The 25,982-nt window shown below is 46.7% G+C and overlaps 1 protein-coding gene across 1 annotated transcript in view; it reads right to left on the bottom strand.

The window, feature by feature from the left end:
* The window catches only part of CRPPA (CDP-L-ribitol pyrophosphorylase A), a gene marked incomplete at its 3' end in the record, with an annotated part of 105,112 nt that extends 80,531 nt beyond the window's left edge, over positions 1-24,581 (bottom strand). The window contains exons 1-2 of the mRNA XM_089659638.1: positions 24,261-24,581; positions 19,375-19,654 (exon numbers count right to left, since the gene is read on the bottom strand). Coding sequence (XP_089515764.1) covers positions 19,375-19,654; positions 24,261-24,430 — 450 coding nt within the window. The remainder of the gene's footprint in view (positions 1-19,374; positions 19,655-24,260) is intronic.
* Between the last annotated feature and the right edge of the window lie 1,401 nt (positions 24,582-25,982).

Raw genomic sequence — 25,982 nt, 5'->3', positions numbered from 1 at the left:
TTTTGCCATAAAACATGTCCAATAAAAAAAAAAAAAATTCTTCATAAATTTAGGCCAACATGTATTCTGCGATATGTCTTTGCTGACAAAAAAAAGTAATATCCTTGATCTTGTCTTCTCCAACCACTGCGCTCCCCACAACCTCACTAACACCCCCTTCCCTCTCTCTGACCACAACCTGATCACCTTCTCTATCTCCTCGTCCTCCAACGCCTACCCCTCCAAATGTCACACTACTACCAGCCGTAACCTCCGCAACCTTAACCCTGCCCCCCTCCACTCTGCAGCTGATCAACTCCACGACCGCATCCTCCCCCTGTCCTGCCCCGACTTGGCTATGACTGCCTACAACAACGCGCTGTCAGCAGCCCTTGACTCACTAGCGCCTTTAACCACACTCAACATCAGACTCCGACCGCTCCAGCCCTGGCAGACTGATCACACCAAAACCCTCAAACGACGCAGTCGTGCCCTGGAGCGACTATGGCGCAAAACAAAATCCCAACAAGCTTTCACCTGCTACAAATCTGCCTTCCACACCTACACCTCCTCCCTCCACGCAGCCAAACAAGCCTACTTCCTGACCCTCATCAAGGCCCTCTCCTCCAATCCTCGCCGACTCTTCTCCACCTTCAACTCTCTACTCTCTCCACCCCCACCTCCACCCAGCACCTCACTCACCGCCCTTGAGATTGCCAATCACTTCAAAAACAAGATTGACACAATTCGCAAGGACATTGCCGCAACTCACACCCCCTCTCAACCCGTCCCCTCTCACACAGCTACCCCCTCATCCCCCCTCCCCCTCGACATTACCTGCAGGGACTTCGTCACTGCTCAAACTCCCTCCAACCCCGTTCCCCCTCACTCAGCTACCCCCTCATCACCCCTCTCCCACGGCCTCACCACTGCTCTGACCTCCACTCCCACCCCACCCTACATTCCTCATACTGAAGCTCCCCCAACACTCCACACCTTTGACCTTACTACCATCGAGGAAGTCTCCAAGATCCTCTCTGATGCCCGCCTCACCACCTGCCCCCTCGACCCTATCCCCTCACAATTCCTACAACCTCCCTCCCCCTCCATCCTACGCTCCCTCACCCACATCTTTAATCTCTCCCTCTCCTCCGGCACTTTCCCCTCCCCACTGAAGCATGCACACATCACCCCCATACTTAAAAAGCCCTCCCTGGACCCCAATGACCCGAACAACCTCAGACCCATCTCCCTGCTCCCACTTACATCTAAACTCCTCGAGCGCCTCGTCTACACCCGCTTATGCTCTCACCTCAACAACAACAACCTCCTCGATCCCCTACAGTCTGGCTTCCGCCCCCTACACTCCACCGAAACCGCCTTACTCAAACTCTCCAACGACCTTCTAACCGCCAAAGCTAATGGCCACTATTCAGTGCTCCTACTCCTTCACCTCTCTGCGGCCTTCGACACAGTTGACCACCCCCTCCTCCTCAAAATACTACACTCCCTCGGCCTCAGAGATTCTGCTCTCTCCTGGCTCTCATCCTACCTGTCACAACGCTCTTTCAGCGTTACCTATAATGCCACCACCTCCCCCTCACTCCCCCTCTCTGTTGGGGTCCCTCAAGGCTCTGTCCTTGGGCCCCTTCTCTTCTCCATCTACACCTCCTCCCTTGGCCAACTCATACACTCTCACGGCTTCAACTACCACCTCTATGCCGACGACACACAAATCTATCTCTCAACCCCCCACCTCACCCCCTCGGTCTCTGCCCAAATCACACACCTACTGAGCGACATATCAGATTGGATGTCGCTCCACTTCCTTAAACTGAATCTCTCCAAAACCGAGCTCCTTGTCTTCCCCCCAGCCAGAACCCCACCCCCCATTGACTTCTACATCACATCCAACAACGCCAATATCAAACCCGCTCTGCAGGCCAGAGTACTTGGTGTCATTCTGGACTCCAACCTATCCTTCCAGCCCCAAGTCCAATCTTTAACAAACTCGTGCAGACTCCACCTCCGCAACATCGCCAAAATCCGCACGTTCCTAACCCCAGAAACCACTAAGCAGCTCATCCACTCCCTCATCATATCACGACTCGACTACTGCAACTCCCTCCTCACTGGCCTGCCTCGCCGCTGGCTATCCCCGCTTCAGTCCATCCTGAATACGGCTGCCAGACTCATTCACCTTTCCAACCGCTCCATTTCCGCCACCCCCCTCTGCCAATCCCTCCACTGGCTTCCGATTGCGCAACGGATCAAATTTAAAATCCTAACACTGACGTACAAAGCTGTCCACCATACTGCCCCGAACTACATCACTGACCTAATATCCAAGTACCGCCCAGCACGCACACTCCGCTCCTCACAAGACCTCCTTCTCTCTAGTTCCCTGGTCTCCTCCTCCCATGCCCGCCTCCAGGACTTCTCCAGGGTGTCACCCATCCTCTGGAACTCCCTTCCCCAACCCATCAGATTATCACCTACTCTCCTCTCCTTTAGGCGCACCCTGAAAACCCATCTCTTCAGGGAAGCCTACCTCACCCCCTGCTAACTTGCTGACCTCCTCCACTCTTCCTACCACTCCATCCCCCACAGCTATCTCCTCCTGTACCACTATCCCATCCCTTCTAGATTGTAAGCTCGAAAGAGCAGGGCCCTCGATCCCCTCATGTTTTGCATTGTATTGTTATTGTTCTGTCACATGTTCTGTCCCCCTTTGTAATGTACAGCGCTGAGCCAACTATTGGCGCTTTATAAGTACTGTATAATAATAATAATATGTGTAAATTAATTGGTTTATGTGAAAGTTATAGCGTTTACAAAAGGGGGCATATATATATATATATATATATATATATATATACTAGAATTTGTTGTTTTTTTTATACTAGTAATGACGGCGATCATTTACTTATAGCGGGACTGCGGCGGGCATTCGGACACTGGGGGGGGGGGGAACTAACTGCCACTGACATCCCCGGTGACACTAATACAGTGATCAGTGCTAATAAAAAGCACTGACACTGTACTAATGACACTAGGCAGGAAGGGGTTAACAGCTGGAGCAATCAAAGGGTTAAATGTGTGCTGTGTGTGTTTTACTGTGTGCTGTGTTTTACTAGATACAAAACAGCTAAATGTGGAGAGAGACCTGTGTTGTTTACACACAGGTCTCTCCCCTGTCAGCTTTCCCCGACGATCGCCGAGTGTCGGCCGCCGGGAATCACCTCCCAGCCAGGACCTGGTGATTGACATCCCTAGCCACCCCCTGCCCGGAAATGCAAATCACGTGGTCACAAACAGTTCCACGTCATTGTTAATCTACTTCAGGACCATTAGCCCACAATGTACTGCAGATGGGTGACCTATACAGGCAAAGAGACAAACCTGTATGTTGTTGGCCACTTCTGGATACAGGGCGAGTGTGCACCCCCTCCCCCGCCACCTAATCCCAGCGGGATCTTGTCAGCAGGTCTGGGCTAATGATTCATGGCCAGGACCTGCTGATCAGCTGTGTCCAATCCCAGCTCAATGCCCTGTGTTGACAGTCAACACAGAGCTCTGTACAGAGGGAATGATCTTCTTCTTTCTTCTTCGTGCTTTCAATGAGATTTTAAGTAAAAAGCAGCACACATTACACACATTAACACTTGTTAGGCACACACTTAACCCCTTGATTACCCGAGGTGTTAATCCCTTCCCATCCAGTGCCCTTAGTGCAATGACAGTGTATAGTATTTGCACTGATCACTGTATTAGTGTCAGTGCTGATGTCAGTGTCAGTCAGTTCCCACCCAGTGTCAGTTCGTGTCGGATTGCCCTACGCACTATCACAGTCCCACTATAAGTTGCTGATCACCGCTATTAGTATCATAAAAAATAAATAAAAATTCCAGTATAAATACACCATAGTTTGTAGACACTATAACAGTGGTCTCCAAACTGTGGCCCGTGAGCCGGATGTGTCCCTTTGCCCATCTTTATCTGGCTCTTGGGGCATTACTCCACCAATGATGGAGCACCAATTGCCCTACTAACACCATCAATGGGGCAGTATTCTTCTCACTGATATCAATAATGGGGAACTTTTCCTCCCATTAAAACCAATGATGACACTGATGTCGGAACATTTTCTACTCCCACTGGCCACAGTCTGCCCCCCCTAAAGCCTGAAGCACAGTAAACTGGCCCTTTGCTTAGAAAGTTTGGAGACCCCTGCGCTATAACATTGATGCAAACCAATCAATATACACTTATTGGGATTTATTTTTACCAAAGAAATGTAGCAGAATACATTTTGGCCTAAATCTATGAAGAAATTTTACTTTTTTGTTTTTTTTATTGGATATTTTTTATAGCAGAAAAGTAAAAAAAACTTTTGAAAAGTTTTTTTCAAAATTTTCCAGCCTTTGTTCAGTTATATAAAATAAAAATTAAAAATCCAGTGGTGATCCAATACCACCAAAAGAAAGCTCTATTTGTGTGTTATTATATAAATTATATACATGTTGTTTGGGTACAGAGCTGCTTGACTGTGCAATTACCAGTTAATATAGCGCAGTGCTAAATAACACAAAATGGCATGGAAACGAAGGGGGTAAAACCGTCAGAAGCTGAAGTGGTTATGATATGGAGCTTCCGATCACGTGACCGCTGTGACAGCCAATAACAGTGGTCACATGAATGGAAACCCCCCCCCCCCCCTCTGCCTCCAAGCGCTAAGACCCTCTTAAAGTGCCACCAGGCTGTAGCAGCAAGGTGTAAATAACCACTAAGTTTTTATTTTTTTTGCTATAAAAAAGAAAAAGGTTATAAAGAATTAAATACAAATTTCAGGACATTATGAACACCCCCAAGATTGCCACTTTTTAGATTACATAAAGTAATCTGATTTATTTGTCACAAATATTTTGGAAATTAAGAAACACGCCAGTATTGAGATTAAAACATGGAACTTGGCAATTGTATACAGTGAAGGAAATAAGTATTTGCTCCCCGGCTGATGTTGAATGTTTGCCCACTCACAAAGAAATGATCGGTCTAAAAATCGAATGTTCGGTGTATTGTAACACTGAGAGACAGAATAGCAACAACAAATTCAAAAGAAATGCATGTCTAACAAATGATGCACTGATTTGCCTGTTCATGAGGGAAATAAGTATTTGATCTCCTTCACAAAACATGACTTAGTACTTGGTGGAAAATCCCTTGTTGGCCATCACAGAGGTCAGACGTTTCCTGTAGTTGGCCACCAGGTTTGCACACATCTCAGGAGGGATTTTGTCCCACTCCTCTTAGCAGATCCTCTCCAAGTCATTAAAGATCGGTGGCTGACGTTTGGAAACTCAAACTTTCAGCTCCATCCACAGTATTTCAGTGGGGTTAAGGTCTGGGGACTGGCTAGGCCACTCCAGGACCTTAATGTTCTTCTTCTTGAGCTACTCCTTTGTTGCCTTGGCCGTGTGTTTTGGGTCATTGTCATGCTGGAACACCCATCCACGACCCATTTTCAATGCCCTGGCTGAGGGAAGAAGGTTCTCTCCCAAGATTTGATGGTACATTGCCTTGTCCATTGTCCCTTTGATGCGGTGCAGTTGTCTTGTCCCCTTAGCAGAAAAACACCCCCAAAGCAGAATGTTTCCACCACCATGCTTGACAGTTGGGATGGTGTTCTTGGGGTCATAGGCAGCATTCCTCCTCCTCCAAACACGGCGAATTGATGCCAAAGAGCTCGATTTTGGTCTCATCTGACCACAACACTTTCAACCAGTCCTCCTCTGCATCATTCAGATGTTCAGTGGCAAACTTCAGACGGGCCTGGACATGTGCTTTCTTGAGCAGAAGGACCTTGCGGGCACTGCAGGATTTCAGTCCTTGTCGGCGTAGTGTGTTACCAATTGTTTTCTTGGTGACTGTGGTTCCAGCTGCCAGGAGATCATTGACAAGATCCTCACATGTAGTTCTGGGATGATTCCTCACTGTTCTCATGATCATTGACACTCCACAAGATGAGATCTTGCATGGTGCACCAGACCAACAGTTGTTTTGTTTCTTTCATTTGCGAATGATTGCACCAACTGTTGTCACCTTCTCACCAAGCTGCACGGTGATGGTTTGGTAGCCCAGTCCAGCTTTGTGTAGGTCTACAATCTTGTCCCTGACATCCTTAGACAGCTCTTTGGTCTTTGCCATGGTGGAGAGTTTGGAATCTGATTGTTTGATTGCTCCTCTGGACAGGTGTCTTTTATATATATAACAAAATGAGATTAGCAGCACTCCCTTTAAGAGACTGCTTCTAATCTCAGCTTGTTACCTGTATGAAAGACACCTGGTAGCCAGAAATCCTGCTGAATGATAGGGGATCAAATACTTATTTCTCTCATGAACATGCAAATATGCAACTCAGTGCATAATTTGTTAGACATGCATTTCTTTTGAATTTTTTGTTGCTATTCTGTCTCTCAATGTTACAATACACCGAACATTAGATTTTTAGACCGATCATTTCTTTGTGAGTGGGCAAACATTCAAAATCAGCCGGGGAGCAAATACTTATTTTCTTTACTGTATTCGATACATTAAACATCTAGGTCACAGGTGTCAAACTGGCGGCCCTCCAGTTGTTGCCAAACTACAAGTCCCATGAGGCACTGCAAGATTAACAGTTACATGCATAACTCCCAAAAGGCAGAGGCATGATGGGACTTGTAGTTTCGCAACAGCTGGAGGGCCGCCAGTTTGACACCCCTTATCTAGGTCATACACAGCAGGAGGAGTAGATAAAGGGGTTAATGTACAGGTCACATACAGTGTGAGGACGGAGCTCATGGGGGTATTGAACAGATATACAGGATAATGGAGGTAAGGGGTCGATATATAGGCCACTGTAGAGACATTCATTAGTTCCTTCTCCGACCCTTGTAGGAGGAAAGGTTGAGCTTTCCAATGTAAACAGTACACTATTTACATTTGTGATTGCTGTGACTGGTCATCACAGTAAGCACAGGGTACAGGGCCAATCGGGTCAGCTCTGTACACTGTGTCAGAACCGAGCCATAGATTTTAAACTCTAACGAGCCGGGCCCTCTGTTTCCTCTTGTACCAAATTGTATTGTAACTGTAATGTCTGCCTTCATTTTGTAAAGTGCTGCGCAAACTGTTGGTGCCACATAAATCCTCTATAATAATAATACTAATAATAATAAAAAGGGTACAGCTGACATAACAGCCATTGTTGGGCCTACTGGCACTGCTGAAATAGGCATCCTCTACTTTGCCACTCATAAATTTAAGACAGTATGGAAGTAGTTAATTTACCACTGAAATTGTATTTGTACTATCTGCACTTCAAAGAAGAAATAGCACATCGTGAACTTTTCTTAGAATACCGCTTCAGAGTACAGTGTTAGAAATATCCCTTTGGAAACAATTGCTCAATTCTCTATTGTTAAATCGTAACAGGAGAAATATTCACAATGTCCCCAGGAACGCACAATATTGGAACCCGATATCCACCGATGAGATAATACATTCCCACACATGGATACGTGTAAGTAAAGGTCAATATCCAGGTAATATATGGATTCTCAGAAATTACACACGCTGGTATCCATAATGTGTGCTTCCTGGAATTATATTCCCTCCATAAAAGCAGTCAGTGTCCTTTTGGTGATCAAATCAGATAAGAGTGGATTTTTCCGAGATCCCAAAAGGACTTGGATTCCCACTGTCGAAACAATACCAATCCCACATATACAGATTTGTCAGCAATGTCATTTATCCTTATAATCTCTGGTTTCTCAGAAATTTCCAGTGCTGGTATAGGCAGTATTAAGTGTGTTCTCAAGAACTGACTTCCCCCCCAGCCCAGACCCCACCCCCCATTGACTTCTCCGTCACATCCAACGACGCCACCATCAAACCCGCCCCGCAGGCCTGAGTACTTGGTGCCATTCTGGACTCCAACCTATCCTTCCAGCCCCAAGTCCAATCTTTAACAAACTCGTGCAGACTCCACCTCCGCAACATCGCCAAAATCCGCACGTTCCTAACCCCAGAAACCACTAAACAGCTCATCCACTCCCTCATCATATCACGACTCGACTACTGCAACTCCCTCCTCACTGGCCTGCCTCGCCGCTGGCTATCCCCGCTTCAGTCCATCCTGAATACGGCTGCCAGACTCATTCACCTTTCCAACCGCTCCGTCTCCGCCACCCCCCTCTGCCAATCCCTCCACTGGCCTCCACCCCCCTCTGCCAATCCCTCCACTGGCTTCCGATTGCCCAACGGATCAAATTCAAAATCCTAACATTGACGTACAAAGCCGTCCACCATACTGCCCCGAACTACATCACTGACCTAATATCCAAGTACCACCCAACACGCACACTCCGCTCCTCACAAGACCTCCTTCTCTCTAGTTCCCTGGTCTCCTCCTCCCATGCCCGCCTCCAGGACTTCTCCAGGGTGTCACCCATCCTCTGGAACTCCCTGCCCCAACCTATCAGATTATCACCTACTCTCCTCTCCTTTAGGCGCACCCTGAAAACCCATCTCTTCAGGGAAGCCTACCTCACCCCCTGCTAACCTGCCGACCTCCTCCACTCTTCCTACCACTCCATCCCCCACAGCTATCTCCTCCTGTGCCACCATCCCCTCCCTCCTAGATTGTAAGCTCGAAAGAGCAGGGCCCTTGATCCCCTCATGTTTTGCATTGTATTGGAATTGTTCTGTCACATGTTCTGTCCCCCTTTGTAATGTACAGCGCTGAGCGAACTATTGGCGCTTTATAAATACTGTATAAAAATAATAATAATCTGCAAGGATATCACTGTCCTAATGGCAAGTGAGTCGGATAAGGGTGGATCGTACCAAAATCTCAAACGTACTTGAGCTGGTAGAATGTTAGGTTAGAAGGATGGATATCCAAAGTTCATGTAAGACATCAACAAAGCTGTATAGGGAACATGAGGCTCCGAAGAAACCTCTCAGGGAAAATGCTTTAGTGTAAATGATAACCAGCTCAACAAACGCCACAAAAAGAGGCGGTTAAACCTAATTATTAGCTCTCTGTCTCATCTAGTATGGGGCAGCACAGTGGTTAAATGCTTAGCACTTCCTCCTGGCAGTACTCGGGTCGCTGGTTCGAATCCCAACCCCGGCACCACCTGCCTGGAGTTTGCATGTTCTCCCTGTGACTGCGTGGGTTTGTGTATGTATGAGTGTGAGTTAGGGACCTTAGATTGTACACCCCTTGAGGGTTAGGGACTGATGTGAATGTACAATATATATGTGAAGTGCTGCGTAAATTGATGGCGCTATACAAGTACCTGAAATAAATAAATAAATCTAGTAAATATTGATGTGGGTTAAAAACAAAAAAAAAAAAATGTAGCAAAAAACAAAACAGGACAAACTGTATACAGTCGGTTAATCAAAAATATCCATGCAGAGTCACTTATGTAAAGAGTTATGTACAAAACTTTACTAATGCAGGCCATGCATGGGTCGAATTCTGAACGATTGATTTGGAAAATCAGCTGACCAAGTCATAAAGTTCACCCCATATAACAGGCAAAACTTCTGTTCCTTCCAGGTCACGGCTCATGCGCATATTCGTACGATGTGACCATCATCGAGTCGAAAATCGATAGTTTTTCACAAATTTTCCAACATGCCCGATCACCGAAAAGGGGAGGAACCACAAAAATCGGCCGGTGCCATTGACCCACTAACAGAGCGAAAATCGTCCGATTATTCTTAGGTCCGAATTTTGGACAAAAATAATTGGGCAAATTTCAATCCATGTATGGCCGGCATAAATAACTATACAAAGATAATTGTGAGAACATTACCTTGCAAGAAGGGACAAACAAACACCAGTCTTATGCCGGCCATACATGGGTTGAAATTCAACGGATTTTTCGTCTGAAAATCGGACCTAAGAATAATCTGTTGATTTTCGCTCTGTTAGTGCGTCAATGGCACCGGCCGATTTTCGTGGTTCCTCCCCTTTTCGGTGATCGGGCATGTTGGAAAATTCGTGAAAAACGACCGTTTTTCAACTCAATGATGGTCAAATCGTACGATCGTTTTCCCAACAAGAATATGCGCATGAGCCGTGACCTGGAAGGAACAGAAGTTTTACCTGTTATATGTGGTGAACTTTATGACTTGGTCGGCCGATTTTCGAAATCACTGAAGGCACCATCGTATTACCGAGCGAACGACGTTTTCGATTTTCGGAATCCAACCCATGTATGGCCTGCATTAGTGAATTAAAAGAACCTGTCCATATGTAAACGTATGCTTATGGTCAGTGATGTAAATCAAAACGGCCCTTAGGCCATATGTGTTTAGATGCACATAATTGAGTGAGAAACCTGGTTGAAAAATGGCTCATAATATAATATTCAATAAAGACATTGTAGTGACCGCATCACACAACTGGATGATATAAATTGTAGGCCAGTGTGGGGGAGGGTAGGAAAGCATAGAATATATAGATAACGGACATTTGCTGACACGTACAGTATGAATGTGTGGGGTTGCTATTACTTTACTAGTGGCTACTTTTAGGCTCCATGTACACGGGACACTTCTGAATGATGGAAACTGACTGCTGGAAAACGTAGGTTAAAAAATCTCTGTTTAGCGGCGTTTGCATAACGCGTTTATGCGTGTTTGCGTTCATAAGTGTTTTTAAAGATAAGCACAGGAGAACCTCCCAAATGCCCAGAATGCACTGAAAAGTGGTAAATTATTAACTATTTCAGACTGTTTCAGAGAAATACAGAGAGTAGAAGCAGAGACAGCAGTATGTGTTGACATTAGCTTAGGTGTGAGTTGCTCATTAACATTTCTTTTGTTTCCAAGGGTGGGAAAGGTGTCTGGTGGAGGGAGTCTTTAAGGCCACCTGGCAGGGATGAGGAATTTGAGGTGTGAATAGTCATTAACATATCTTTTGTTTCCAAGGGTGGGAGAGGTCTGAGGTGTGAATGGTCATTAACATATCTTTTGTTTCCAAGGGTGGGAGAGGTCTGAGGTGTGAATGGTCATTAACATATCTTTTGTTTCCAAGGGCAGGAGAGGTCTGAGGTGTGAATTGGTCATTACAAGGTGTGACAAGCTTGGTAGGAACTTCCTGTGTTCAGTGTTTTGTCCATCTGAGCACCTTGAAAACTCTTTGCATGCATTTTTCTTGATGAAATAAGGCTCTGGACAGCATTGGGAACTGGAAGAGTTAAAAAAAAAAATTCAAACGCAAACGCGATTTGACGCGTTTAACCACGTTTTGCATTTGAAACGCTAACATAGACGTCTGAACACATGTTTGTTGTGTTCCAAAAAAAACAACTGTAAACTCAAATGCCTGTAAACGACTGTAAGCGACGATGTGTACATGGACACATAGGAAAACATTAGGGAGAGTTCAGGGGCTGCTGAAAAAACGCCGAACAGTTCCTGAACGTGAGTTTAGCAGCTGCAGTGTACATGAGCCCTTAGGATCTCAGGAAGATCCACTTTTATCCAATTTCATTCAATAGGATACTGACTGCCTTATGGATGGAATATAATTCCTGAGAACACACTTTATGGATACCAGCACTTGCATTTTCTGAGCAGGGGCGGACTGACAACTCATGGGGCCCCCGGGCAATAGGGGATCATGGGGTCCCTGTGTCCTTACCCAAACTCAAAAAAGCCTATGAAAAAGGTACCAGGGGCATCTCATGGGGCCCCCTACTGACCCCGGCCCTCGGGCAGTGCCTGAGTTTCCAAATGGTCAGTCCGCCCCTGTTTCTGAGCATCCAGATATTGACCTTCACTGACACTTCTCCATGTGTGGGAATGTATTATCTCATATCCTTTTATGTTCCAACATTGTGAGTGCCTGGGGATGTATAAACATTTCTTTTATGATTTTACAAGGAGCGTTGATCAATTGTTCCCAAAGGGATGTTTTGAGCACACATACAATAGGATTAACATATGAACTTTGACATACAGACATTGACAAATTTATTGGTACCATTACAGATCATTGAAGCAATTAAATGTAAAGCAACTGTCTTACGCAGGGGTCTCCAAACATTTCAATATGATGGCCACACTGTATATTTTACAACTGTTCACAAGCCAAACAAAAAATCCTTATCAGATTTCACCTTATATCAGAGTCTCTATTAAAGTCTCCTCTTACATCAGGGTCCCCATCAGAGTTCTCTTTTACATCCAAAGTAGAAACTAGTGGTGCACCAAAATTTAAATTCTGGTGCCGAAAACGAAAATTCAAAATGCACTTGGCTGAAAACTGATATATACCCCAATTGTTTGTAAAATATGAAAGAGGATGTTACGGTGAGTATATAGATACCCAACATGTCATGCGTTAAAATTGTGCACGCTTGTGGAATGGCGTGAACTACGGTACTTAAAAATCCTAATGGGTGCTGCTTTAAAAATTTCTACAGGTTAGCGGTGTAATGTTACAGAGGAGGTCTACTGCGAGAATTATTGCTCTTGCTCCGATGTTCGTGGCGATACCTCACGTGTGTGGTTTGAACACCGTTTACATGTGGGCATAGCCTATGTATGCGTTCACCACTACATGCGAGCACGGGGGGGGACGGGGGCACTTTAAACTTTTTTTTTTTTTTTGCACTGTCCCCTTAAAAAAAGTTTAATCATTTTTATTCTTATCACAAGGAATGCATGCATCCCTTATGATAGAAATAATTAGTGACAGGTCCTCTTTATAGAGAGATGTGGGGTCAATAAGACCCTCTGCAATGTAGAGCATTAGGTCAGAAAAAAAGCATTGATCTAGTGCTTTAACCCCCCTAGCGGTCTGATTATGTCCATATTTCTGTGCTCAAAGCGGTACATTTTTTGCATGGAAATATGTTGTTTTTTTATTGTAGGCCTGTAATTCTTAGGAATAACTCACTGAAATCTGTCCGAACAAGAGTCTAGTAAACATTCCGGGTAGGATAAAATTTGAAACACAAAATCATAAATTATACTATAATAATCATAAAAAATAATAATATTAATAAATTTAATTAAATAATGTAATCAAACCAAAAACACTGAAATTTGAAATATAGCGCCAAGTTCGCACATCACTGAGCAACGTCGCAGAATCGTTTTCAGTGTCTGATGAGGAATTTCTCCCACGAATCATTATCACTCAATTCTGCAAGTGGTTCTGATTTACTATCGCTGTTCTCTAGCCGGTCTAAAACCGCTTTTGACCTAAAGGGACGCTTTTTGGACGCCATGGACGTTTCTCAGTTTCCAGGCAGAAAGAACAGTAAAAATGCAGGCAGGGCGCCGGACAAAGCACTCGGGACAACATGTATGTGAAATGGTTTGATACAGGAATGTTATACTATGTGATTTTGGTGTATTTAGTGAATGTCACTTTTAACATTTGTGAATTTCCCGCCGGAAGACATCGGCCGGAGGAAATGGTTGTGAGCGCTGCAAGGGGGACATCGCGGGAGCGCAGAACAAGGTATGCATTACAACAAAAATGTGCGAAGAGCGATAAAATCTTGCTTTTACTAAATGGCACAAACAGGTTTGTTCGTACCCCTAGAAAAGATCATAAAAAATGAGATGATAGTAATATTTCAAACTAACTGTTTTTAGTATCAACTGTAACTATCAGCTGTAGTATGTAACTGTAATCAGTATCATACATGTCTTCAATCTTGTAATCAGTCAGTCAGCCTTTTTACATAGTTAGTCTGGCTGAAAAAAAAGACAAAAGTCCATTCAGTTCAACCATTAAAAAAAAAAAAAAAGTTATAATTCTACACCCAGAGTTGATCCAGTTGATTTACATGGAGAAAAGTAGCTGCTTTGCTGTTTGCCATCATCCTGTGCACCACACTGAACATGGGCCACAGAAAGCAAAGGAGAGAGACGTCTGAGGAGATCAGAAGACCATAGACTAGCTTGTGAAAGGTAAAGGCTATGAGACCATCTAGCCCTGTTGGGCTTGGTCATGGATCCTCCAACAGGATAACAACCAAAACACACACAGCTAAAACCACCAAAAAATGGCTAAGAACAAAGTATTGGACAATTCTGAAGTCGCCTTCTAGGACTTCTGATCTCAATTCTATCAAACATGGAAAAAGCTGAAAAAATGCAGCCTGGAGAAGATACCCTTCAAACCCGAGACAGTTGGAACAGGTTGAATAATGCCCCCCATACACGTATAGAATATCGGCCGAAAATGTTACTTTTTGAAAAGATCGTTCGACATTTGTGCCATTAGTGGACTCAACTTTACAACCGATCTTGAAATATAACTTTTTACATAGTTACTCTGGCTGAAAAAAAAGACAAAAGTCCATTCAGTTCAACCATTGAAAAAAAAAAAGTTATAATTCTACACCCAGAGTTGATCCACAGTTGATTTACATGGAGAAAAGTAGCCGCTTTGCTGTTTGGCATCATCCTGTGCACCACACTAAACATGGGCCACAGAAAGCAAAGGAGAGAGACGTCTGAGGAGACCAGAAGACCATAGACTAGCCTGTGAAAGGTAAAGGCTATAAGACCATCTACAAGCGGCTTTATGTTCCTGTAACTACAGTATATATAAATATAATCAGGAAGTTTAAGATCCATGGCAGTATAGCCAATCTCCATAGACAAGGCTGCAGGAGGAAAATCAACCCAAGATTGACTGGGGGACAGTAAGAATGGTAGACAACTAGGCAAGGAAAACTTCCAAAGAGATCCAGGCTGAACTCCAAGGTCAAGGTCCATCTGATCTGATCTCACCATCCTTTGCTTTTTGAGCATCAGTGAGTGCAAAACAAAAAAGAAAAAAAAGGAAGGACTCCACTGTTGAAAGAAAGCATAAAAAAGCCAAACTCTTGTACTTTGGGTATCTTGCTGTATTACAGGAGGGGCGGGTATACATCCTTTATGTTGAGGTGTGGGGTGTACCGTATAGGCTACAGATGTGTTGGATTAGCATCACTCCCCCTTTTTTTTCTCCCCTTCTCCTTTTTAGTTTTTCATCTCTTTTGTTGTAACTTGACTGTGTGTCCATGTTGGACCAAGCCACAGTTATGTGTTGTAATGTTTATTGTAAAACCAGTAAAAATACATTTTCAAAAAAAAAAGCCAGGCACGAGTTTTCTAGAACGAAAATTGACAAGCCACAATGCATCTGGGAGAATGTAATTTGTCATTTGGACAGATGAGGCAAAACTGGGGCTTTCTGGCCCCCATCAGCTCTATGCTCATGCACATAAAAATGAAGCTTTTAAAGGACAGAACACCATACCTACTGTGAAACATGGAGGGATCTTGGTTAAAAGATAAGTTCACCTTTCATTACATGTTACACCCATATTCCCATTTTCATGTTATGAATAAACCGCTTTGACAGGGGATCCTCTCCTCTCCTCCCTCACTAGCTGTCAAATTTTTTAAAAAGTGGTTCCACCCACCCGGCTGCATCACTCATTCACTGTGTTCTGTGAATGAGCAACTACAAGTCCTGACAGCCTTAGCGAATGTCAACTAGTAGATCTCAATGAACTACCACAGCACTGTGGAGCGTCGTGGTAATTCATTCAGTCTTCCTGTCAGTATATTTGCTTGCCCATACATCCCATACAGGCAAGCTGATCTGAACAGAAGGGGGGATATGATCTCCATGTATAATACATAAGGGGGGATATGATCTCCATGTATAATACATAAGGGGGGATATGATCTCCATGTATAATACATAAGGGGGGATATGATCTCCATGTATAATACATAAGGGGGATATGACCTCCATGTATAATACATAAGGGGGGATATGATCACCATGCATAATACATAAGGGGGGATATGATCACCATGTATAATAAGTAAGGGGGAGATATGATCACCATGTATAATACATAAGGGGGGGGGATATTATCACCATGTATAATACATAAGGGTGATATGATCTCCATGTATAATACATAAGGGGGGATATGATCGCCATGTATAATACATAAGGGGGGATATGATCTCCATGTATAATACATAAGGGGGGATATGATCTCCACGTATAATACATAAGGGGGATATGATCTCCACGTATAATACATAAGGGGGGATATGATCTCCACGTATAATACATAAGGGGGGGATATGATCTCCACGTATAATACATAAGGGGGGGATATGATCTCCACGTATAATACATAATGGGGGGATATGATCTCCATGTATAATACATAAGGGGGGGATATGATCTCCATGTATAATACCTAAGGGGGGATATGATCTCCATGTATAATACCTAAGGGGGGATATGATCTCCATGTATAATACCTAAGGGGGGATATGATCTCCATGTATAATACCTAAGGGGGGATATGATCTCCATGTATAATACCTAAGGGGGGATATGATCTCCATGTATAATACCTAAGGGGGGATATGATCACCATGTATAATACATAAGGGGGGATATGATCACCATGTATAATACATAAGGGGGGATATGATCACCATGTATAATACATAAGGGGGGGATATGATCTCCATGTATAATACATAAGGGGGGGATATGATCTCCATGTATAATACATAAGGGGGATATGACCTCCATGTATAATACATAAGGGGGGGATATGACCTCCATGTATAATACATAAGGGGGGGATATGATCTCCATGTATAATACATAAGGGGGGGATATGATCTCCATGTATAATACATAAGGGGGATATACTCTCCATGTAGAATACATAAGGGGGATATACTCTCCATGTAGAATACATAAGGGGGATATACTCTCCATGTATAATACATAAGGGGGATATACTCTCCATGTATAATACATAAGGGGGATATGATCTCCATGTATAATACCTAAGGGGGGATATGATCTCCATGTATAATACCTAAGGGGGGATATGATCTCCATGTATAATACCTAAGGGGGGATATGATCTCCATGTATAATACCTAAGGGGGGATATGATCTCCATGTATAATACCTAAGGGGGGATATGATCTCCATGTAGAATACCTAAGGGGGGATATGATCTCCATGTAGAATACCTAAGGGGGGATATGATCTCCATGTAGAATACCTAAGGGGGGATATGATCTCCATGTAGAATACCTAAGGGGGGATATGATCTCCATGTAGAATACCTAAGGGGGGATATGATCACCATGTAGAATACCTAAGGGGGGATATGATCTCCATGTAGAATACATAAGGGGGGATATGATCTCCATGTATAATACATAAGGGGGGGATATGATCTCCATGTATAATACATAAGGGGGGGATATGAGCACCATGTATAATACATAAGGGGGGGATATGAGCACCATGTATAATACATAAGGGGGGGATATGATCTCCATGTATAATACATAAGGGGGGATATGATCGCCATGTATAATACATAAGGGGGGATATGATCGCCATGTATAATACATAAGGGGGGATATGATCGCCATGTATAATACATAAGGGGGGATATTATTATTATTATTATTATTATTATACAGTATTTATAAAGCGCCAATAGTTCGCTCAGCGCTGTACATTACAAAGGGGGACAGAACATGTGACAGAACAATACCAATACAATGCAAAACATGAGGGGATCGAGGGCCCTGCTCTTTTGAGCTTACAATCTAGGAGGGAGGGGATGGTGGCACAGGAGGAGATAGCTGTGGGGGATGGAGTGGCAGGAAGAGTGGAGGAGGACGGCAAGTTAGCAGGGGGTGGGGTAGGCTTCCCTGAAGAGATGGGTTTTCAGGGTGCGCCTAAAGGAGAGGAGAGTAGGTGATAATCTGATGGGTTGGGGAGTTCCAGACGATGGGTGACACCCTGGAGAAGTCCTGGAGGCGGGCATGGGAGGAGGAGACCAGGGAACTAGAGAGAAGGAGGTCTTGTGAGGAGCGGAGTGTGCGTGCTGGGTATATGATCTCCATGTATAATACATAAGGGGGATATGATCTCCATGTATAATACATAAGGGGGGATATGATCTCCATGTATAATACCTTATGAGGTGGACATACTCTCCATGTATAATACATAAGGGGGGGATATGATCTCCATGTATAATACATAAGGGGGGATATGATCTCCATGTATAATACATAAGGAGGGGGATATGATCTCCATGTATAATACATAAGGGGGGGGGATATGATCTCCATGTATAATACATAAGGGGGGATATGATCTCCATGTATAATACATAAGGGGGATATGATCTCCATGTATAATACATAAGGGGGGATATGATCACCATGTATAATACATAAGGGGGGATATGATCTCCATGTATAATACATAAGGGGGGGATATGATCTCCATGTATAATACATAAGGGGGGGATATGATCTCCACGTATAATACATAAGGGGGATATGATCTCCACGTATAATACATAAGGGGGGGATATGATCTCCACGTATAATACATAAGGGGGGATATGATCTCCATGTATAATACATAAGGGGGGATATGATCTCCATGTATAATACATAAGGGGGGATATGATCTCCATGTATAATACATAAGGGGGGGGATATGATCTCCATGTATAATACATAAGGGGGGGGGATATGATCTCCATGTATAATACATAAGGGGGGGGATATGATCTCCATGTATAATACATAAGGGGGGATATGATCACCATGTATAGTACATAAGGGGGGATATGATCTCCATGTATAATACATAAGGGGGGATATGATCTCCATGTATAATACATAAGGGGGATATGATCGCCATGTATAATACATAAGGGGGATATGATCGCCATGTATAATACATAAGGGGGATATGATCTCCATGTATAATACATAAGGGGGGGATATGATCTCCATGTATAATACATAAGGGGGGGATATGATCTCCATGTATAATACATAAGGGGGGGATATGATCTCCATGTATAATACATAAGGGGGGATATGATCTCCATGTATAATACATAAGGGGGGATATGATCTCCATGTATAATACATAAGGGGGGATATGATCTCCATGTATAATACATAAGGGGGGATATGATCTCCATGTATAATACATAAGGGGGATATGATCTCCATGTATAATACATAAGGGGGGATATGATCTCCATGTATAATACATAAGGGGGGACATTATCACCATGTATAATACATAAGGGGGATATGATCTCCATGTATAATACTGCTGTCGCGGGGAGGGGGGGGGTGACGGCAGCTTAGGGAACATGTTACATGCTCCATTCTAAAAACAGGTGGAACATGTAACATGTTTCCAAAGGTAAATTCCTCCTTTAAAGCATGTCATACGTGTGGAAGTGCCCTAACATTTGCTCATAACAAGATCCAACTTACACCGTGCTCTTTGGCTGATCTGGCGACTTGCAGCAGGACATCTTCCTCCACGAACGGTCGCACAGCATCGTGGATGATCACCACCTCCGGTTTCTGCAGTGCCGGCCCAAGCGAATGATCTTCTAAGAAAGCTCGGAGCCCGCTGAAGATAGATCGGTGACGTGTCATCCCACCTTCCACCAGAGATATACGTTTGTGTCCATATTTGTGAATGATGGACTTCATCAAATCCACGCTCTCCGTGGCCACCACCACAACAATGTCAGATATCCAGCTGACTCTGCAAAAAAGGAGGAAGCGCCTTCATAAAAATGGAAGCAACGCATAGTCAGGTTTATTACAGAGTTGTTGTTGACTTATTATACAACTTTACAGCTGAACTACTTATATCTCAATTGTTTTATTTGCCAAAGGATTTGTAATATTGTTCACCCGCTCTTCACTTACGTACGGAGGAGGGGTATAGGAGTTGGGTGGGGTTAGGTACGGAGGAGGGGTATAGGAGTTGGGTGGGGTTAGGTACGGAGGAGGGGTATAGGAGTTGGGTGGGGTTAGGTACGGAGGAGGGGTATAGGAGTTGGGTGGGGTTAGGTACGGAGGAGGGGTATAGGAGTTGGGTGGGGTTAGGTACGGAGGAGGGGTATAGGAGTTGGGTGGGGTTAGGTACGGAGGAGGGGTATAGGAGTTGGGTGGGGTTAGGTACGGAGGAGGGGTATAGGAGTTGGGTGGGGTTAGGTACGGAGGAGGGGTATAGGAGTTGGGTTAGGTACGGAGGAGGGGTATAGAAGTTGGGTGGGGTTAGGTACAGAGGAGGGGTATAGGAGTTGGGTGGGGTTAGGTACAGAGGAGGGGTATAGGAGTTGGGTGGGGTTAGGTACGGAGGAGGGGTATAGGAGTTGGGTGGGGTTAGGTACGGAGGAGGGGTATAGGAGTTGGGTGGGGTTAGGTACGGAGGAGGGGTATAGGAGTTGGGTGGGTTAAGTACGGAAAGGGGTATAGGAGTTGGGTGGGGTTAGGTACAGAGGAGGGGTATAGGAGTTGGGTGGGGTTAGGTACAGAGGAGGGGTATAGGAGTTGGGTGGGGTTAGGTATGAAGGAGGGGTATAGGAGTTGGGTGGGGTTAGGTATGGAGGAGGGGTTTAGGAGTTGGGTGGGGTTAAGTACGGGAAGGGGTATAGGAGTTGGGTGGGGTTAGGTATGAAGAAAGGGTATAGGAGTTGGGTGGGGATAAGTACGGGAAGGGGTATAGGAGTTGGGTGGGGTTAGATATGGAGGAGGGGTATAGGTGTTGGGTGGGGTTAGGTATGGAGGAGGGGTATAGGAGTTGGGTGGGGTTAGGTATGAAGGAGGGGTATATGAGTTGGGTGGGGTTAGGTATGAAGGAGGGGTATATGAGTTGGGTGGGGTTAGGTACACAGAAGGGGAAATATGAGTTGGGTGGGGTTAGGTACGGAGAAGAGGTATAGGAGTTGGGTGGGGTTAGGTACAGAGAAGGGGTGTAGGATTTGGCTGGGGTTAGGTATGTAGGAGGGGTATAGGAGTTGAGTGGGGTTAGGTATGGAGGAGGGGTATAGGAGTTGGGTGGGGTTAAGTACGGAAAGGGGTATAGGAGTTGGGTGGGGTTAGGTATGGAGGAGGGGTATAGGAGTTGGGTGGGGTTAAGTACGGAAAGGGGTATAGGAGTTGGGTGGGGTTAGGTACAGAGGAGGAGTATAGGAGTTGGGTGGGGTTAGGTATGGAGGACGGGTATAGGAGTTGGGTGGGGTTAAGTATGGGGGAGGGGTTTATGAGTTGGGTGGGGTTAAGTACGGGAAGGGGTATAGGAGATGGGTGGGGATAGGTATGAAGGAAGGGTATAGGAGATGGGTGGGGATAAGTACGGGAAGGGGTATAGGAGTTGGGTGGGGTTAGGTATGGAGGAGGGGTATAGGAGTTGGGTGGGGATAAGTACGGGAAGGGGTATAGGAGTTGGGTGGGGTTAGGTATGAAGGAGGGGTATAGGAGTTTGGTGGGGATAGGTATGGAGGACGGGTATAGGAGTTGGGTGGGGTTAGGTATGGAGGACGGGTATAAGAATTGGGCGGGGTTGGGTACGGAGGAGGGGTATAGGAGTTGGGTGGGGTTGGGTACGGAGGAGGGGTATAGGAGTTGGGTGGGGTTAGGTACGAAGGAGGGGTATAGGAGTTGGGTGGGGATAGGTATGGAGGACAGGTATAGGAGTTGGGTGGGGTTAGGTATGGAGGAGGGGTTTAGGAATTGGGTGGGGTTAAGTACGGGAAGGGGTATAGGAGTTGGGTGGGGTGAGGTATGAAGGAGGGGTAAAGGAGTTGGGTGGGGTTAGGTACAGAGGAAGGGTATAAGAGTTGGGTGGGGTTAGGTACGGAGGAGGGGTATAGGAGCTGGGTGGGGTTAGGTATGAAGGAGGGGTATAGGAGTTGGGTGGGGTTAGGTATGAAGGAGGGGTATAGGAGTTGGGTGGGGTTAAGTACGGGAAGGGGTATAGGAGTTGGGTGGGGTGAGGTATGAAGGAGGGGTATAGGAGTTGGGTGGGGTTAGGTACGGAGGAGGGGTATAGGGGTTGGGTGGGGTTAGGTATGAAGGAGGGGTATAGGAGTTGGGTGGGGTTAGGTACGGAGGAGGGATATAAGAGTTGGGTGGGGTTAGGTATGGAAGAGGGGTATAGGAGTTAGGAGGTTAGGTACGAAGGAGGTTTGCAGGAGTTAAAGAGTTTAGGTATAGAGGAGGGGTGCAGGAGTTAGGATGTTAGATACAGGGAAGAAGTGTAGGAGTTAGGAGGTTAGGTACCGAGGAAGGGTGCAGGAGTTAGGAGGTTAGGTATGGGCGAGGGGTGCAGGAGTTAGGAGGTTAGGTACCAAGCAGGTTTGCAGGAGTTAAGAGGTGAGGTATCGAGGAGGGGTGCAGGAGTTAGGAGGTGAGGTACGGGGAGGGGTGCAGGAGTTAGGAGTTTAGGTACGAAAGAGGGGTGCAGGAGTTAGGAGGTTAGGTACGGTGGAGGGGTGCAGGAGTTGGGAGGTTAGGTACCGAGGAGGGTTGCAGGAGTTAGGAGGTTAGGTTCCAATGAAGGGTGCAGAACTTAGGAGGTTAGCTACTGAGGAAGGGTGCAGCAGTTAGGTTAGGTACCGTGGAAGGGTGCAGGAGTTAGGAGGATAGGTACGGAGGAGGGGTGCAGGGGTCAGGTACGGAGGAGGGGTGCAGGGGTCAGGTATGGAGAATGGGTGCAGGAGTTAGGAGGTTAGGTACGGGGGAAGGGAGCAGGAGTTGGGAGGTTAGGTACCAAGGAGGGGTGCAGGAATTAGGAGGTTAGGTACCGAGGAGGGGTGCAGGGGTTCGGTTAGGTACGGGGGAAAGGTTCAGGAGTTGGGAGATTAGATACAGGGGAGGGGTTCAGGAGTTAGGAGGTTAGGTACGGGGGAGGGGTGTAGGAGCTAGGTACAGCGGAGGGGTGCAGGAGTTAGGAGGTTAGGTACGGGGGAGGGGTGTAGGAGTTAGGTACCGAGGGGGAGGGGTGCAGGAGTTAGTAGGTTAGGTACAGGGGATGGATGCAGGAGTTAGGAGGTTAGGTACAGAAGAGGGGTGTAGGAGCTAGGTACAGGGGAGGGGTGTAGGAGGTTAGGTACGGGGGAGGGGTGCAGGAGTTAGGAGGTTAGGTACGGGGGAGGGGTGTAGGAGCTAGGTACAGGGGAGGGGTGTAGGAGTTAGGAGGTTAGGTACGGGGGAGGGGTGCTGGAGTTAGGAGGTTAGGTACGGGGGAGGGGTGTAGGAGTTAGGAGGTTAGATACAGGGGAGGGGTGTAGGAGTTAGGAGGTTAGATACGGGGGAGGGGTGTAGGAGCTAGGAGGTTAGATACGGGGGAGGGGTGTAGGAGTTAGGAGGTTAGGTACGGGGGAGGGGTGTAGGAGCTAGGTACAGGGGAGGGGTGTAGGAGGTTAGGTACGGGGGAGGGGTGCAGGAGTTAGGAGGTTAGGTACGGGGGAGGGGTGTAGGAGCTAGGTACAGGGGAGGAGTGCAGGAGTTAGGAGGTTAGATACGGGGGGTAGGAGTTAGGAGGTTAGATACAGGGGAGGGGTGTAGGAGCTAGATGGTTAGGTACAGGGGAGGGGTGCAGGAGTTAGGAGGTTAGATACGAGGGAGGGGTGTAGGAGTTAGGTACCGAGGGGGGGGGGGGTGCAGGAGTTAGGTTAGTTACGGAGGGGTGCAGGAGTTAGGTTAGGTACGGAGGAGGGGTGCAGGAGTTAGGAGGTTAGATACAGGGGAGGGGTACAGGAGTTAGGAGGTTAGATACAGGGGAGGGGTGCAGGAGTTAGGAGGTTAGGTACGGGGGAGGGGTGTAGGAGCTAGGTACAGGGGAGGGGTGCAGGAGTTAGGAGGTTAGATATGGGGGAGGGGTGTAGGAGGTTAGATATGGGGGTGGGGGGGTGTAGGAGCTAGGTACAGGGGAGGGGTGCAGGAGTTAGGTTAGATACGGGGGTAGGAGTTAGGAGGTTAGATACAGGGGAGGGGTGTAGGAGCTAGGTGGTTAGATACAGGGGAGGGGTGTAGGAGTTAGGTACCGAGGGGGGGGGGGGTGCAGGAGTTAGGTTAGATACGGGGGAGGGATGCAGGAGTTAGGAGGTTAGGTACGGGGGAGGGGTGCAGGAGTTAGGAGGTTAGTTATGGGGGAGGGGTGCAGGAGTTAGGAGGTTAGGTACAGAGGAGGGGTGTAGGAATTAGCAGGTTAGGTACGGGGGAGGGGTGTAGGAGGTTAGGTCAGGAGGAGGAGATCTCTAGAAAGTCCTGTGGTACATCTGCTGGGAAGAGATCTCCGGGCCTCAGTGCCGCCCCCTCCCCCCCAATACACAGGACGATGTAGATCGGCGGATTCTCACCTCTCCATGGCCTCCATCGTCCGGCTGATCAGGGCTCTCCCCAGCACCGGGCAGTATTGTTTAGGGGTCCCGCTACCCAGCCGCTCCCCGGTACCCCCCGCCGGGAGGACCACCGACACCCGCCCTATCTCCGCCATGTGCACTGAGCACCGCCCCTCCCCCTCCGACATCGATCGTACACACACCGGCCGCACCGGAATGGTCCCGGTGGATAGGCCTTAACGGAGGTGTCCGGGGCTAGGCCGCACCGGAGGTACAGAAATAGGTCACACCGGGGGGGGGGGTTCCGGTGGTAGACCGCAAGGCTGCACCGGAGATTTTCTAGGAGGGTAGGCCGTACCGGAGGGGTCCCGGGATTGGCTGAGGCCGGTGCTGAGAGGAGAGCCATGCAGGCCCCATCCCCCTCTCCCCTCATCACTCCTCTCTATTCCCGCACAAGGCCCAGTTATGTATGGAGTCTCGGCCGGAGCCGTTCCTTTTCCTTCTATTATTATTATAGTGGTAATACAGAGGCTGAGGTCACCAACACCACGATTCAGCGTCGTGCCCACGGGCGTTATTTCTGTGTTTCAGTTCACCAAATCCTGGCGTCAGACGCAGCCCACTATCCCCCCCACACACATTCAGAAGCTCTATATTGGAAGACGACTCCATATTGTGTATTACCGCCGTATACAGCGTTCCACCGCCGGGGTCATACTTGTCCGCTGCTTAGCGCACATTATGTGAATGCAGACGCTTCATCCTCAGGGCCAGTTCACACGCTGTGGTAACAACCATTATATACATTGGTGCACTGCTCTTCATGGTAACCGCAACTTCCAAGATGCACCGAACGTGACCGCAACTTCCAAAATGCACCGAACGTGACCGCGTCCTGTGCACATCTCTTCATGGTGACCGCAACTTCCAAAATGCACCGAACGTGACCGCGTCCTGTGCACATCTCTTCATGGTGACCGCAACTTCCAAAATGCACCGACCGTGACCGTAACTTCCAAAATGCACCGAACGTGACCGCGCCCTGTGCACCGCGCTGCCTAATAGTGCATATTTCTGCATGTGGTGGTGCAGTGTACTGCGTTATGGGCTGAATGAGCTGACAGAGCGCCGCAGCGTGGATAAAACCGCACCGACTTCTTTCAGGACTTAATGCACCATAACTACAGTGCAGGCTGGTTGTTGTTGTAGGCCTCGTTCTCACAGCCGTATCTACCCGTATACTCCTGTGGAGGGCTGTATACACCCCCATGGGATGCAGGCTTGTAGGCCTCATTCACACAGCCGTATCTACCCGTATACTCCTGTGGAGGGCCGTATACACCCCCATGGGATGCAGGCTTGTAGGCCTCATTCACACAGCCGTATCTACCCGTATACTCCTGTGGAGGGCCGTATACACCCCCATGGGATGCAGGCTTGTTATTGTAGGCCTCATTCAACAAGCCGTATCTATCCGTATACCCCTGTGGAGGGCCCTATTCACCCCCATGGGATGCTGGCTTGTGTTTAGGCCTCATTCACACAGGCATACAACCATTCATTGCCTGCATGGGATGCCACAGATGATGGGACACAACCGCTTCTCCCAATTTACAGCCATGCATGTGCGTGTCCCCGAACGCACACAGTCCTTCACAGATACAGGACTGCACATGCGCAGTTGTCAGATTGGGAGCAGCGGCTGTGACTGCAATTATTGTGTCCCCATAGACATGAATG

The sequence above is a fragment of the Staurois parvus genome, unplaced genomic scaffold, assembly GCF_062004578.1.
Source record: "Staurois parvus isolate SC_StPar_1 unplaced genomic scaffold, SC_StPar_1.0 ptg001178l, whole genome shotgun sequence".
NCBI classification, from domain to species: Eukaryota; Metazoa; Chordata; class Amphibia; order Anura; family Ranidae; genus Staurois; species Staurois parvus.
This window is presented reverse-complemented; position numbering and strand designations above follow the sequence as displayed.